General features: G+C 41.9%; 1 protein-coding gene across 4 annotated transcripts in view; it reads left to right on the plus strand.

Moving 5' to 3' along the window:
• TBC1D9B (TBC1 domain family member 9B) overlaps positions 1–15407 on the plus strand; it is a 38111-nt gene that overhangs the window by 19814 nt on the left and 2890 nt on the right. For 3 of the 4 annotated variants that reach the window (XM_073355370.1, XM_073355367.1, XM_073355366.1), the window contains 12 exons: positions 488–702; positions 1601–1718; positions 2691–2976; positions 4840–4969; positions 6588–6686; positions 7604–7672; positions 8538–8778; positions 9102–9167; positions 9681–9752; positions 10164–10214; positions 12954–13007; positions 14858–14964. In XM_073355370.1, coding sequence (XP_073211471.1) covers positions 488–702; positions 1601–1718; positions 2691–2976; positions 4840–4969; positions 6588–6686; positions 7604–7672; positions 8538–8778; positions 9102–9167; positions 9681–9752; positions 10164–10214; positions 12954–13007; positions 14858–14964 — 1508 coding nt within the window. The remainder of the gene's footprint in view (positions 1–487; positions 703–1600; positions 1719–2690; positions 2977–4839; positions 4970–6587; positions 6687–7603; positions 7673–8537; positions 8779–9101; positions 9168–9680; positions 9753–10163; positions 10215–12953; positions 13008–14857; positions 14965–15407) is intronic. The other variant, XM_073355368.1, reaches the window with a different exon arrangement.

Here is a 15407-nt window from a genome sequence, read left to right on the forward strand (position 1 = left end):
TGTACACTCGAGACAGTTCCCAGGTAACGGGTAGCCCTTCTGCAGTTAACAAATATGAGGCCTTCTGCAAATTTCCGATGTTGCAAGAGTTAAATGTTCATATCTAAGTAGATCACATTTATTTCTAAATTAATCATTTACTCCCCGGTGTACTCCAGCTGCATGAAGCTTTAGAGAGACCCAGTTTCTCTCTCAATCTGAATGCAGTAGGCCAGCAGGTGCTTTCTGAAGAGACTATGATCTGTTGCCTGCTAGGGCTGCATGACAGTACAGTGAAAGGAAATTCTCTCTTTTCCCAGGTGCTACAGAGTCGTCTTTGTCCGAATTGTGACATTTAGAAGCTGGGGAATTACCTGATTTATCTGCAGATTTGTTTCTGAACTTTGGGATCTGCTTGTATTCATTTGAGTCTGTGTACCGTCCCCTATCTGCCCCTTCACTGAAACTTTGGGGACAAGTGAGTGAAGCAATGCCTTTGTCATTGTAGGGGCCTGGAATGAGATGGTGACGCTTCCTGGGTACTATGCAGAGCTGGTGGAAAAGTCAATGGGAAAATACAGCCTTGCTACAGAGGAAATTGAGCGAGACCTGCACCGTTCCATGCCAGAGCACCCTGCCTTTCAGAATGAGTTGGGGATCGCGGCCCTTCGGAGGGTCCTGACAGCTTACGCGTTCCGAAACCCCACAATCGGGTACTGTCAGGTAAGAGGGGAGTATGGATTGTCCCCCCACGCTTTGGACATTACTGAGAGTCAAACCCCCATTTTAAAGAAGTTTCACACTGGAATTTGGGATCCTCCTTGATGATGCCCTTATACTCCAGCGCTAAGGCAGGGGCTGCTGTGTTGTAAAACTGTAACTGTCCTTTGGATGTGATGTTAAATCCATTTGTTCTGCCTATCAGAGTGGGGCAGCGGAAGCGTGCTGGGCCCATAACCCAGAGGTTGATGGATTGAAACCATACTCTGCAAACTTGGGTTTTATTACTTACAGCCCTGGAAATAATTCTAGTGGCTGTGAGCCACAGAATATTTTATTAGATTGGGGAGAGCCCCAGTGTCCTGGCTAACTTTTTCTCACTCAATAAAAGCACCTTCTAGTTTCCTAAGTAGTGCACAAGAACTAGCTGAGATTATGAAGACAGCTGTATTGACCGTGCACAGCCTGCACCAAACTCATTTGTAAACTGCTACAGGATATCCAGAGTATGTAGAAGCTGAATTGTTTTATCTATCCTTTGGATATTTACAGCCTCCTTCACACTGCTCTATCAAAAACTCTCTCAGCATAAATACCCTTTTCAAGGTTTTAGTAACCAGGTTAGTTAATACTAATACTTTGCATCCATGGATCAAAGTGCTTTACAAAGATGCGTGGGGCTATCACCATTTCACGGCTGCAGGAGCTGAGGCCAAGAGCGGTTAGCTGGAAACAGAACATAGATCTTCAGACTCCTGGTCTCCTACCTTATCCATAGGAGCATAGTATTCTAACCACATTTACCTCACGTTTATAGAGTCCCATTTACCTTCCTGAATACCCTCAGCTACTGTGGTATTTTTCTCTCCATGCATGTTTGTGTTCCTCTACCTGCTGCCAGGCCATGAACATCGTGACATCGGTACTGTTGCTGTACTGCAATGAGGAGGAGGCTTTCTGGATCCTAGTGGCCTTGTGCGAGCGGATGCTGCCAGACTACTACAATTCCAGGGTGGTGGGTGAGTCTGTCAAATTCATCATGGGGGCTGGCACTTCCTTCTATTATACAATCAGCAGAACTCAGGAAAGAAGGAGAGTCATGTTTATTAACAGACCATTAAACATAGTGCATTTGAAAGAGTATGGGACACTAGCCGATGAAAGCTTTGGCCTCATTAATGATGTGTAAAGAATTTCCTGCAAATTCTAAATATCCAGTTATTCTCCCTGGAATAATTCAGTTCTTAACCCTTCAGGACCAGACAACTATTAATTGGAGGGAAGACAGAGAAGAGAATCAGAAATGGGAAGGGGCTGGCGGGCTAGACTTACATGGAAAGATTTAAAAGAGCTAAATGTGTACATGACAAAGGGGTGGGAAGTCTACCAAGTATTTGAAGGGTGTAAACACAAAGGAATGGTGGCAGGAGTTATTTAGGTTGGTACTCAAGGGTATAAATAGGAATGATGAGATGAAATTAGGGGAGAAAAAATAACCTGACTATCAAATACTTCCTCATTGTGAGATCAGTTCAGTTTTAGAATAGTCTCCCAAGGGAAGTTGTGGAAGCTCCATTGCTTGGAACTTCTAAAATTAGACTGGATAAAGCACTAAAGTATATGCTGTAGGTGATTGTCCCACACAGTTCTTCAATTCTAATCTCTCTGCTTCTGTGACATTATTTTTAGAACAAGAATCTTTCACCCCACCACTCTTTCGTCTGGTGAGATATACAGATCAATTAATGACTTGCTCACCGCAGGGTGTACAGTAGCAGATCACATGATATTCACATGTGTATGCAGATCTCTTCAGTTATATTAAAGAGGGAACCAGGAAATACATATGACCAAACCTTAGTTGATTTCAGTTCTGTTGAAAACTGGCTGATTTGTGATTAGAATCAATATTTATCCAACTAGCATAGACTTACATTACTTTGTGCCCAGTCCCGCGATAGCAAATTGTCACTTCCCCCTTGTCTTTTCAGGTGCATTAGTGGACCAAGGCATCTTTGAGGAGCTCACGCGAGACTACCTTCCACAGCTGTCAGAGAAGATGCAGGAGTTGGGAGTGATTTCCACCATTTCTCTCTCCTGGTTCCTCACCCTCTTCCTTAGCGTCATGCCCTTTGAGAGTGCTGTGGTCATTGTTGACTGCTTCTTCTACGAGGGCATCAAGCTTATCTTGCAGGTGTCTCTGGCCATCCTGGATGCCAACATGGAGAAGCTGCTAAACTGCTGTGATGAAGGCGAAGCCATGACTGTCCTGGGCAGGTAGCCCTCATTATTATTCTTTGTAATTAAGTGAACGGCAGTGGTACTCGCCCTTCCACTCTGGTGTGAAATCCTTAATATTTTTCATGCTCTCACAATCTTCATTGCTTAGCAGTTCGAACTGTCTTTAGTAGATGTCACGGTGTCTCAGTGGGTCACAGCTGAGGATGCCAAATTCAGGACAAACTGCTGAGAAATAAGGCAGACTCACCCTAAACTGCTGGTTATTCTAACATTAGATTATACCAATCCAGTAATAAAAGTAAACTTCTGTCTCACCACAATGGTTAACAGGAAGTCAAAAATTCAGTTTCTTTAGGCATTCCAGCCCTTCTCTCCCCACCCAGACACTGTCTGAGTAGTTACTGAAAACCAATTTAATCAAATATAGGATTCTCCTAATCCCAAGAAATCAGCCATTTAGCTAGGTCAATATATAATTCGGAACTTTCAACCCAATAATCACACTGATGCCAATCCTTTAGTAACTAAAACTAAAGTTTTAATAATAAAAGAGAAAAAGAAGAGAGTGAATAATGTTAATTGATCATATACATACAAATAATAGCAACATCCTTATATCAGATTTGTAGCAGTGATGGAATAGACTGCTGGCTTGTAAAATCTCTCTGATAACTTCCAAAAGATTAGAAGGTCTTCAGTTCGTATTTCAAAATGCTCCTTTTAGTTGTAAATCCACAGTCTAGAGAATCAAGGCAGGAAAGAGGCAAAATGGAGATAGCTCAGGAGTCTTTTATATCCTTTGCCATGTGCCTGGAAATTTACTGTCTCTGTGGAAAGTTACTGGCCTAAGATGGAGTCCAGGGTCACATGATCATATCCCATGTCCTCACATGGCTTGATGACTCACAGGGGGTAGCCATGGCCCGTATTCTTGCTGAGGTGTCCACAGAAAGAGCTACCTGGGCAGAGTGAGTTTCGTATGGCCCATTGGGAGAGCTAAATGTCCTTGCTGGGCCATCAGTACATAGCTGTTTGGCCCTAATATAAGTTTTACCTGGTGGGTGTTACCCAGGAATACAACACACATGTATGATGCCAATACATAGCCAATATTGATAACTTCAGATACTAAAATGATGCATGCATATAAACAGGATAATCATACTTACTAAATCATAACTTTTCTATCGACATCTTACATGACATACTTTGTACAAGATTTGTTGCAGTTGTATAACAATGGCAGTATCAATTATCTAAATGGTGACATTCAATCATACAGCATCACACTATGAAGAAAGACCCATTCTGTTCTACCCTCAAGAATCCAAAAGCATTCAGTTGACTTTCTTCTACAGCATCCAGAAAATGGGGTCTCACGATAGAAAGCTAAGGTCTGAAGAGTTCCATCATATTTTCCAAGGCCCATCCTGGCATGATGTATCCCTGCTGTCTAGCTTGAGTTTGAAGTCTGAAAGGTTGCTGCTACCAAATCTAGGGAGAATTCTGATTCACTGTCAGTAACAGCTCCTAGTGGGGGGAGCATCCTAAAACCTGATGAGGCAAATCTTCCTGTAATGTAGCAAATGTAAGAAGGCTTCCTGTAGCAAAGTTAAATGTTGATCCATTCCAAACATGCCACCACCTGCACCTTATTTTTCTGAAATCTCAGAAGTTTCAGGTGCTCTGAAGAATTAAACGAGAACTGATTGTACTAGAGTGAAAGACATCAGTGGTGCTAGGCAGGCTAGCTGGGAAGAAATAAATTTATTCCAGCCAATGAGATTGATTGTCCAAAGGAAGTGGAAATAGTATGTTTAAGATCTTACTTGCTTTTTTGTTAATTCTTGAGATTGTGTTAATCCAGAGCCCTGCCTTTGTTCTTGTTTATCCCCACAGGTACCTGGACAATGTAGTAAATCGGCAGAGTATTTCTCCACCTATCCCACACCTGCATGCCTTACTCACAAGTGGAGATGAGCCACCGCTTGAAATTGACATCTTTGAACTCATCAAAACATCCTATGAGGTCAGAGGCAAGATTAATATTTACTTGAGTGATCTTTGCCACTTAAGGTCCAGTCCTGCATTCCTTGTGTAGCCAAGACTCATTGGCTTCACTAGGGGCTTGTCTACACTTACCAGAGGATTGATGCTGCGGTGATCGATGTATTGGTGGTCAATTTAGCAGGTCTAGTGAAGATCCACTAAATCAATCACAGATCACTCTCCCGTCAACTCCTGTACTCCACTGGATCGAGAAGAGTAGGGGGAGTCGATGGGAGACGCTCTGTCAACATTGCGTAGTGTAGACCCCGCGGTAAGTAGATCTTAGCTACGTCGATTTGAGTTACGCTATTCACATAACTCAAATTGTGTAGCTTAGATCAAATTTTCCCTGTAATGTAGATAATCCATATTCTTAGGCCTTATGCAAGGGATGCAGAATTGGGCCACAAGTCTTCATGTTAAATATGGTGGGACTTCAACTCTGTTCTTCTTTTCAGATTCCATGAAATCTCACCAACCATGCTAACTAAAATTGAAAATTGATTCTCAGTGCCTACTAAAGCTGATAGGTCAGAGATTCCCTCCACTCTCTGGAGAAAAGCTTTAGACTGTTATTTTGCACATGGGGTGAGTTAATGCCAGGGAATTGTAGAGGCAACTTAATTACTGAATATTGGAATGAAAAAGGAATGTTTTGGGGATAAACTTTTGGAGAGTTGTGAGTAACGTATCTGCACGAAACTCATCGTGCCAGGTTTGGCATGCCCATGAATCCCATTCTGCGGTGTCTGTGTTGTGATGATAGCTGGATGACCTGGAGTCTGCTAACCTGGGATTGGTGGCAGCAGCAGCCACGAATCCAATAGGCCATATTACAGAAATAGCAGGCATTCTCCCTGGTTCCCAATTACACTTTTGCAGAAGTAACTCTTCATGGATGATGACAACAGTATACTTGCATGGGAGAAAATAGTTTATTTTTATGTTTAATTACCAGGGCAGTTATCAATGCACACTTGACACATCCTCTCCCTCAATGCAATGAGGAAAATTGGGAAAAGACTTAGTTTTTCAGGTGGATTTCTTTTCTCTGCTACTCTCTTCCTCTCTGTCTTCTGTCATTGTCCTTTTCTTCTCCCTTCAGATCACCCTTATACTGTTCTTCCCATACAGCGTACGTTGCTTTCTAGTCTCGTTTTCTCACTAACTTGTGCCAGTTTGTGTCCTGCTCAAGGAAATCCTGTTTCTGTCATTGCGCTCTCTTCCTTCAAAGCACTACTCTTTCTGACTGTTCATTCTTTCTTGTTCCTTCCTTGTTTAAGCAGCAGCATCCAAATCATTTTACTTCTCTGATTAGTGCTGTTGAGAAAAAGCCCTGCCCCCTTACAGGTACATCACTCAATTTGAATATGGATTCCTAATGAGTGCTAGCACATCTCATCACATGTTTTTATACTTCCCACCCACCCTTAACAAAAGAGTCTTAGCAGACCATCTCTATTGACAAAAAGTCATTTTTTCCCTTTCAGGTCACTTCTAAGGTGATTCCTGATTTGGGGAACAATATGTCACTGAATGTGAGACTTGTCTCATTGGTACATGGGGGTGACCCAATGTGCTTTTCTTCCTTACTGTAGAAATTCAGCAACTTGAGGGCAGATGACATTGAGCAGATGCGCTTTAAGCAAAGATTGAAGGTGATCCAATCCCTGGAGGACACAGCCAAGAGGAGTGTGGTATGTAACACCCAGATTAAATGAGCTACCAGTTGGCATGTTAATGTAGGACATTTTGCTTTGAGTCCTCTGAAAATCTGCTCTATAGCAAACCCAGGATGTGGTGACTAAAGGGATGATGGTTAATGTGGAAAATATATCTGCTGACATTTAGCTCTCATTGATCTAGTCTAACAAGTTGGGCTGAAGAGCAGAGGAAACAGTTGAAGTGCGAAGATGTGATCCTGGTAGAATTATAGGCAAATCATTGCCAGTATGAGCCACAACAGGCTTTGTAACACTTTCCATTTGTTAGAGCTGCCTGTATTTGTTACTTTTCATCTTGGCTCTTTGAGGGTTGCAGGATGGTAGATACTGCTGTCCTTCCCACCCAGAGTGTGTGCTGTGATGTTGGGAACCCACAGAGGACTAGGACGGAGGAGGAGCATCTGCATCTTACTGCCACTTTACTCTTCTATTTGTGCCAGTTGTGAAACCTGTTCCCTTTGCCCCTCTCACTGTAGCACCTGCGCTATAGATGTCTGACAATAGAGGCATTAGAAAGCCAAAAAGTGAAACAAAGGCAAAGAGGTGACATGTCACTTGTTCTCACTTCCAATTACAATGCAGTCAGAGCAGAAAACATACTTAACACTTTGAGCAGCTTTTTACTGTGTTTACCCTCCTCGTTCAAGGAGGGTACAGCTGTTCTTTGTGTCAGCAGTTGCTGGCATGTTCCTGTCCTAGCAACTCAGAGAGGTGAGACTGTTTTCCTTCAGTTCAAAATCACTATAACACTCCTTCCTCCTCTGTACCTTAGTCAAGTCTCTTGGCCTTTTTCATGGTATATGAAATATTGTTTCTTATAGTAAGTGAATAAATTTTCCAGTTTAGGAGTAATAAATAAATGTTCATTCTGTTTCTCTCCCTTACTTTAGGTCCGAGCTATATCTGGTGACATTGGTTTTTCTATGGAACAACTAGAAGAGCTTTATGTGGTGTTCAAGGTAGGGACCTGGCATGGGGAAGAATGTGTCCTAGTCACTCTGCCTCAGATATACAGATAGATAACCAAGATTGAGTGGATGGGGTAGTAATAGCATTGTATTTCTATCCAGAATCTGATCTGTCAAAAGCAGAAGTGGGGCTCTGGGGTACATGGTGCCAGTGAGACCGGCTCTAGTATGTCTGGGTTTTTTTTTTGTTTTTTGTTTTTTTTACAAAGGTGATGGAAAACTGTTCACAGCATTTAAATGATATTCATCAGGGAGAGATGCTGGCAATGCTGGAAAGGAATGTTTAGTGGCTAGAGTAGAGGACTTGGATTCAGAAGACCTTGGTTTTATTCCTAGCTCTGCCACTGACTTGCTTTGTAATCTTGGGCAAGTCACTTAACCCTTCTGTGCCTCAGTTTGCCCGTATGTAAAAATGGGATGAAAGTTCCATACCTCATGAGAGCAATAAGACTCGGTGTTTTTGATGCCTTTGAAATACTCAGTTGCACGATGTTGTAGACGTAGCAAAGTAAGATGGTATGACTTATTCATAAAACTTTCATTCTAGCACTGTGACAAATCTTATGTACTCAAATCTCTGCCTGAGTCTTCATCCAAATCTGATAGTGCCTTTTGTTCTCCTTGAAATCAGTCTTTTTCTAGTTTGATCAAATCCTCTTCCTTCATTTCTCAGAGCTCAGCCATGATCACACATGGACCTTAGGAATAAATAAGGGGAGGAGAAAAATAGATGTATGAGCAAAAGTTTCTTCTCTGGCTATGCAGTGTCTTTGTCCGTGAGGTTTAATTGAGTCCCTAAGAATGAAGGTTTGTGTAACTATTAATGGTTTGACCTATTAACCCTTTCCCCTCAAAGGCAAAACACCTGACGAGTTGTTATTGGGGGAGCAGCCGCACTGCAGCTGCCCACCGAGATCAGAGCTTGCCCTACCTGGAGCAGTATCGCATTGACCTGGAGCAGTTCAGAGAGCTGTTTGCCAGTCTAACCCTCTGGTCCTGTGGCCTCCACACACCTGTGCTGGCAGGGCGAATGTTCCGGCTTCTAGATGAGAACAGGGACTCTCTCATTAACTTCAAGGAGTTTGTTACAGGAATGAGTAAGTGTCTTTTCTAGAGATGCTGTGGAATGTTTTAGCAAAGTTTTCCACTGTTCTGAGCACATAACCATAGAGAGACAATAGAATTCATCCAGGAGGGAGGACAATGTCATTACAGAATGAGAAATGCCTTCTTGCTAAACAAGTTAGACGTTGTGCAGAATGCAGCCGCACAGATTTCTTTCTGTACAGGAGCTGTAACTGCATATCTTTTCAGCTTCCCCTTGCTTCTATGGGAACTCTAGGGGTCTGTTTGATGGCCCCTGTGAGCTGTCGGTGACTCTTAACACTAAGGGCTATTTATTTCATCCTTTCCCCCACAGGTGGGATGTATCATGGTGACCTGACTGAGAAGCTTAAACTACTTTACAAATTGCACCTGCCTCCGGGTGAGTGATCTCTTCTCCCTCCTTCTCTGACACCCAATGGTAGCTATCACATTGGCTGAGGAGCATCCTTACATGTTTTGCTAGATATTTCAATAAAGCTTTTTTTGTGTTCTCACCTACTGAGGGGAATGAATGGATAGCCTGCCTCAGTGGTTCTCAGACTGATCTATGAAGAATTTGCTGATGATCTGCAGAAAGCTGGTTACATAGCCAGCCTCATTTCCAGCTACTAAATTGCATTGAAGGACTGCTAAATATTAAAAAAAACCCAAAAACCGAACCATTGATATATATGAATTATCAGTGTAAGTAAGTTTCCATAGGGATGTTACATGATCCCTGGCTGGGATGATTTAACTGGGGATTGGTCCTGCTTTTGAGCAGGGGGTTGGACTAGATGACCTCCTGAGGTCCCTTCCAACCCTGATATTCTATGGCAGATGGGAGGGGAGAGGTACCTCAGTAACCCAATCATCTTCTGCTCTCTCTCTCTGTCTTTCTCTACATGTACAGCTCTGATCTCAGAAGAGGCTGAGTCTGCTCTGGAGGCCACAAGTTATTTCACAGAGGATATCTCGACAGAAGGTAACTTCACACCTGCTCTAACCTAAGAGATGAAGGCTGCAAGTGTCGCACAAGTCTGTGCAGTTTGAATGGTGACCCTCGAAAGCAGGGTTAATCAGTAGAAATGTTTTAGGGTTGCTTCTCATTGTTGCATGGGGAAGATGAGTGAGTTGATGGGCTGTTTAATCTCTGCTTTTCTAGAAGAGAATGCAGCATGCTGTGAAACACTCTCACGCAGACTGCTGAGGAGGAACATTAATGATGCTGTCTGCTTTTACCAACCTGTCTTTCCTGTTTTCAAGTTCAGGGAGTCTCACTGTGTCTTTTTTTTTTTTTTTTCCCCACCTCCTTTATGTGTGTCTCTGTGTCTGGCCCACTCTCTGTTTTCCCTTGGATTTACCCTGCCCTCAAACCCTCTCTCTGCTGCTCCAGTATCTCCTTTTGTCTCAGAGCTGGATTTCTTCTTGCACTGTGAGTCTCAAGGTTAGTCTCTAGGGTGTGCACACATGCTGAGCTCTTTGTTGTTATGCTAAAATAATCTGCCAGCACTGAAGCGCCATGTAAAATACCATGAAATTATTTTATTGCTGCTTTCCACTGGCCCTCCCTCTATACATGCAATGCTATACCTAGCACTTGGTTTGCTTGCCTCATGTGCATTTTAGATGCCTTTCAGTAACTGTGTTTATTCTATCTACTGGACTACAACTCTGTTATAACCGAAGGTGACTAATTTTAATTCGAGGCTTTGGCCTTGAGAAAAAGTTTGACCTATAGTTCCTCCAGTGGAATTTGGCAATGGCTATTCCCATTGAAAAATTTACTTGACACCTACTAGGCTGAGAACTAGGTCTATTAGCCAATGTAAAGATAGCATTGCCATCACCAGGGCTTCTCCAGAGCCTTGCAGCTTAAAGGAAGGAAGAGTTGTGTAGTATTTAATGTGTACTACAGCATTGTCAATCAACTTTCTATTTAATACGCTTTTTAAAATTTAACTTACTGCTATGGCTGATCAAATAGCAGAATAAAAGGATTAAGTATATTATTTGATAAATTTCACTAATATGTATTGAATAATGTATTAGCCAAATAAGGTGTGACCCTCTAAAGCAGTGGTCTCCAAAGTGGGGTGCACGCAAGACCATCCGTGGGGGTGCGCGGCAGGAGGAGCGCAGCTCTGCTCTCCCACTCCGTCTTCGGCGGCACACTGGCGGCTGCTCTTTTTTTTTTCTTTTTTTTTTTTTGCTTACCCAGAGCTGGCCCTGGGGGTGTGTGATTCAAAAAGTTTGGAGACCCCTACTCTAAAGAGCTGGTTGAATAACAGTGTCAAATAAATTACTCAAATAACACTGGTGACATCTGAATAATATATTTATCTAATACTGTTCCATCATCTTTATATATTTAATTTCTCTTGCTGTTGTTGTATCTTCTTTCCTTTCTGGGGCTCATTCCACTTTTTCTTTCTTATAATAGATCATGGGGCTTAGTTAACTTCCATGTCTATTTCATCTCATCCTTAGCTCTCTCTCTCTTCCTTTCCCAATATTGTGCTCTTTTCCTACCTATCCCTTTGTACCATATTTCTCTTTGCCCACTTATCCCATCAATCTCTCCTTCTCCCTCTTACCTTTCCTGCCTATTCGTCTATTCATTCACAGGCTGTGTAATGCTAACACTTTTCTTCAAACTTCTACCATTGCTAATGTCAAGCTGTCCTGTGGTGGCTCAAGAATGTGAATAACAACCTCAGGGCAGACTGTTAAGAAGCAGGGCACAAACCCCAAATTAGTTGTGAGTTCTGCACTTAGATTTCACTAACCTATTATCAAGTGTGAACTCCTCAAGCACTATACAGCCTCAACATGAAGTCACAGATAGTCCCCTTGCGTACTCTGATCTATCTTGCCACCCAGATAAGCTTACCTTTGTGATAGATGGTCCCTTACACCAAGTACTACAGCAATATTCAGGTTATTCCCAGTCCCAAAGGACCAGTCAGTTACGCCAGGTCAATTGCACCTTAGATCTTAGAGCAAAGACAACCCTTGTAGCCAGTCCTATAATAAACCATCTAAGGATTTATTAACTAGGAAAAGGAAACTAGTTATTTACAAGGTTAAAGCAGGTAAACACATTCACACAAATGAGTTCCACTGTTTCAAAAGGTAATTGAAACTTCTATAATATGCAAGTTCTATATGTCCCTTAGGGCTAACCCAGGCTAAGCATTGGGGATCTTTTGCTTATGCTTACTAGTACTTGCCCCCTCAGAGCCCAAGCAGCATAAAAGATACAGTTTCTCCTTGTTACCACCTTTTACTGCTTTCCCCCTTCCGCTTCAAGTTGCAAGTTCAGCTGTTGGGAGGAATTCAGTTGCATGTCTCCTTTTCAGTCAGGGATGAGGAGAGCAATCAACAGTTTTTTGTCCTCTCATGTTCCACAGTGATTTGTCTACTGTTTATGGGTCTTCTTTTGTTGGACAGGAGATAACACCTGTGGCAAGCTAGTATTTCACACTTGGTAATGCTTCTCTCCTGACTGGGTGATTCGCAGTAACAGAGCATTACCTGTATGTGTTACCTTATGACATGGGATACAGATATTATAAGTGAGATTAATGCATGCAGCAATTTACAAGCATTCCATAAAGTCTAAACACATTTTTATAACTAAGGCCTATTTTAATAATACTAACACATGGGGGAGCCAGACTGTTTCCAGTTATGTATTTGTCAGTGTTCAGTTGAAACCTAGGGACCTTAGCATGAACTGGCACCTAGTCTGCCAGCATCACTGCTACCAGCTGTTAAGCTGCACCAGTGGAAAAAATTAAGACAACTGCTATGTTAGACAATGCCATGAGTCTTGGAAATTTTAGGAGACGCCTCACAGCCCAAGGAGTTGACTTTCCAAATATGAGTAACAGGTAACCTTTGGAATCACAGGGCTTATGAACTTTTTAAAATGTAAACTCACATTCTGCAAACTTGATACTCACCTGGAAAAGCTTCCTACTTACTGTGTGCAAGTAGATTTTTCAAGCTGTGGCTTTTTCAGTCCCGCTATATACTGTAGGGGAATGGTGTAGGAAAGCTAGCCCTAATTTTATTAAAAATACTCATGTCTGTACTATACTGGATATGTAAGTTTGTCTTGTACACTGTGCAGTAATAGAATATTCGCTGAGTCACTTTTCTAATATCAATGTTTGTTTAGAAGCAGCTACTCAGGAAGACAGAGGAGGGAGAAATGGGGATTCCAAAGAAAAAGGTAACTAACTAGTCCCTAATGTGGACAATTAGTAGCTCCCGGCATTTCCCAGTTTTGTCATTCATGTAATGTCAAGTTTTTTAACTCCTACCCCTTTTACTCTAGCATAGGAAACCTCTCAAGGCTTTGCTCATGGAAAGAGGCACAATGTAATGTGGTCTAGGGAATTTTTATGTCTTGCTGATTCTGATATGGTAACAGCCTCCAAGCTGAAAGGGTCTTGATGCGCTAGAGAGGCCTTAACTCACCAGCCATGAACTGCAGAACTGCAAAATTTACAGAAAAGCAGAGTTTATTTCATACCTGCCAGGCTGATTGCAGAAGTGTTAGTTTTGCTCCTCTGCATCACATAAGAAAAACTCTAAAAGCAGAGTGCCGTTCCCTGTGGTCTCGTCTCCTGAGTCCTGTCAGTGAAATCCTCTAAAACAGTATTCTTGCAAGCATAGAATCATGGAAATGTAGGGCTGGAAGGGACGTCAAGAGGTTATCTATTCCAGCCTCCTTGCACTGAGGCAGGAACAAGTAAACCTAGACAATGCCTGACATGTGTGTCCATCCTGTTCTTAAAAACTTCCAGTGATTCTACAACCTTCCTTAGCAGCCTATTCCAGTGCTTAACTACCCTTATAATTTTTCCTAACCTCTAACCTAAATCTCCCTTGCTGTGGATTAAACTAATTACTTTTTGTCCATCCTTCAATGAACATGGAAAATAATTGGTCAGTGTTTTTTTAGGCCTTAACATAACCATTTTCAAATTTCAGGGCCCCATTCAGTCTTCATTTTTCAAACATGCCCAGTTTTTTAACCTTTCCTCATAAATCAGGTTTTCTAAACTTTTTATCACGTTTGTCCTCTCTCCACTTTGACTACATCTTCCTCAAAGTGCGGCACCCAGAATTGTCACAGTATTCCAGCTGAGGCGACCAGTGCCAAGTAGAGTGGGACAGTTATCGCCTGTCTTACATATGATGCTCTTGTTAAAACATCCGAGAATGATGTCAGCCTTTTTCACAGCTGCATCACATTATTTACTCTCATTCAATTTGCAATGCACTATAACCTCCAGATCCTTTTCAGCAGGACTACCACCTACTCAGTTATTCCCCATTTCATATTTGTGAGCTTTATTTTTCCTTGCTAAGTGTAGTACTTTGCACTTGGCCTTTTTAAATTTCATCTTGTTAATTTTGGGCCAATTCTCCAATTTGTCAAGGTTGTTTTGAATTGTAATCCTATCCTGTAAAGTGTTTGCAAGTGTGATGTCATAAACAAATTTGATAAGCATACTCTCCACTCCATTATCCAAGACCTTCATGAAAATATTGAATAGTACTAGATCCACCTGTGGGACTGAACTAGATATTTCTCGCCAGTTTGACAGGAAACCATTGATAACTACTCTCTGAGTACAGGTTTCATAGTAGCAGTCGTGTTAGCCTGTATCCATAAAAAGAAAAGGAGTACTTGTGGCACCATAGAGACTAACACATTTATTAGAGCATAAGCTTGTATGTATCCGATGAAGTGAGCTGTAGCTCACGAAAGCTTATGCTCTAATAAAAGTTAGGCTCTAAGGTGCCACAAGTACTCCTTTTCTTTGAGTACAGTATTATAACCAGTTGTGCCCCCACCTTACAGTAATTTCTTCTAGACTGCATTTCCCTAGTTTGCTCATGAGAATGTCATGTGGAATAGTATCAGAAGCCTTGCTAAAATCAAGATATATCATGTCTGCTGCTTCTTCCCCATCCACTAGGTCAGTAACCTTGTCAGAGAAGGAAACTTGGTTGGTTTGGCATCTCAATCCATTAATCCCCTGACTCTAATGATCTAGCTTTGCCTTGCAGAGGAGAAGGGTACCAGCCCCCAGGATTACAGATACTACTTGCGAATGTGGGCCAAGGAAAAGTATTCCAAGAAAGAAACCATCAAGGATCTCCCGAAAATGAACCAGGTAGGAAGTGAACTGAGAATGTGTTTCCAGTTGACGATTTACAGCAGGGATGGAGTAAGGCAGGATACAGCAGGCTCACAGTTCTGCCAATACACTTTAACCCTTACAGCATTCCTTGCTGTTTCAATATTTAGAGTTCTAATGATGTCAAACTCTAGTGGTTCTATTATATGGACATGCATCCGATGGAGGACTAGTTTGAGATTTTACTTATAAACTAAACTAATTTTGTTTCAAACTTAAGACATATTTCCAGTGGTGAAAATCAGGTACATTTAACCCTCCTCCTCCAATTAGAACTCTAAACAAAGGCTCCCCTCCAGTGCAGTGTGTTTCAAACATCCCCTTAATGCCATTCCCCTGACTTATACACTGCCTAGGGTTTTCACTACCTTTGGAAGATGGAGCACTATGCAAAATATTAGACTACATATTAGTAAGTG

The sequence above is a fragment of the Lepidochelys kempii genome, chromosome 8, assembly GCF_965140265.1.
Source record: "Lepidochelys kempii isolate rLepKem1 chromosome 8, rLepKem1.hap2, whole genome shotgun sequence".
Lineage (NCBI taxonomy): Eukaryota > Metazoa > Chordata > Testudines > Cheloniidae > Lepidochelys > Lepidochelys kempii.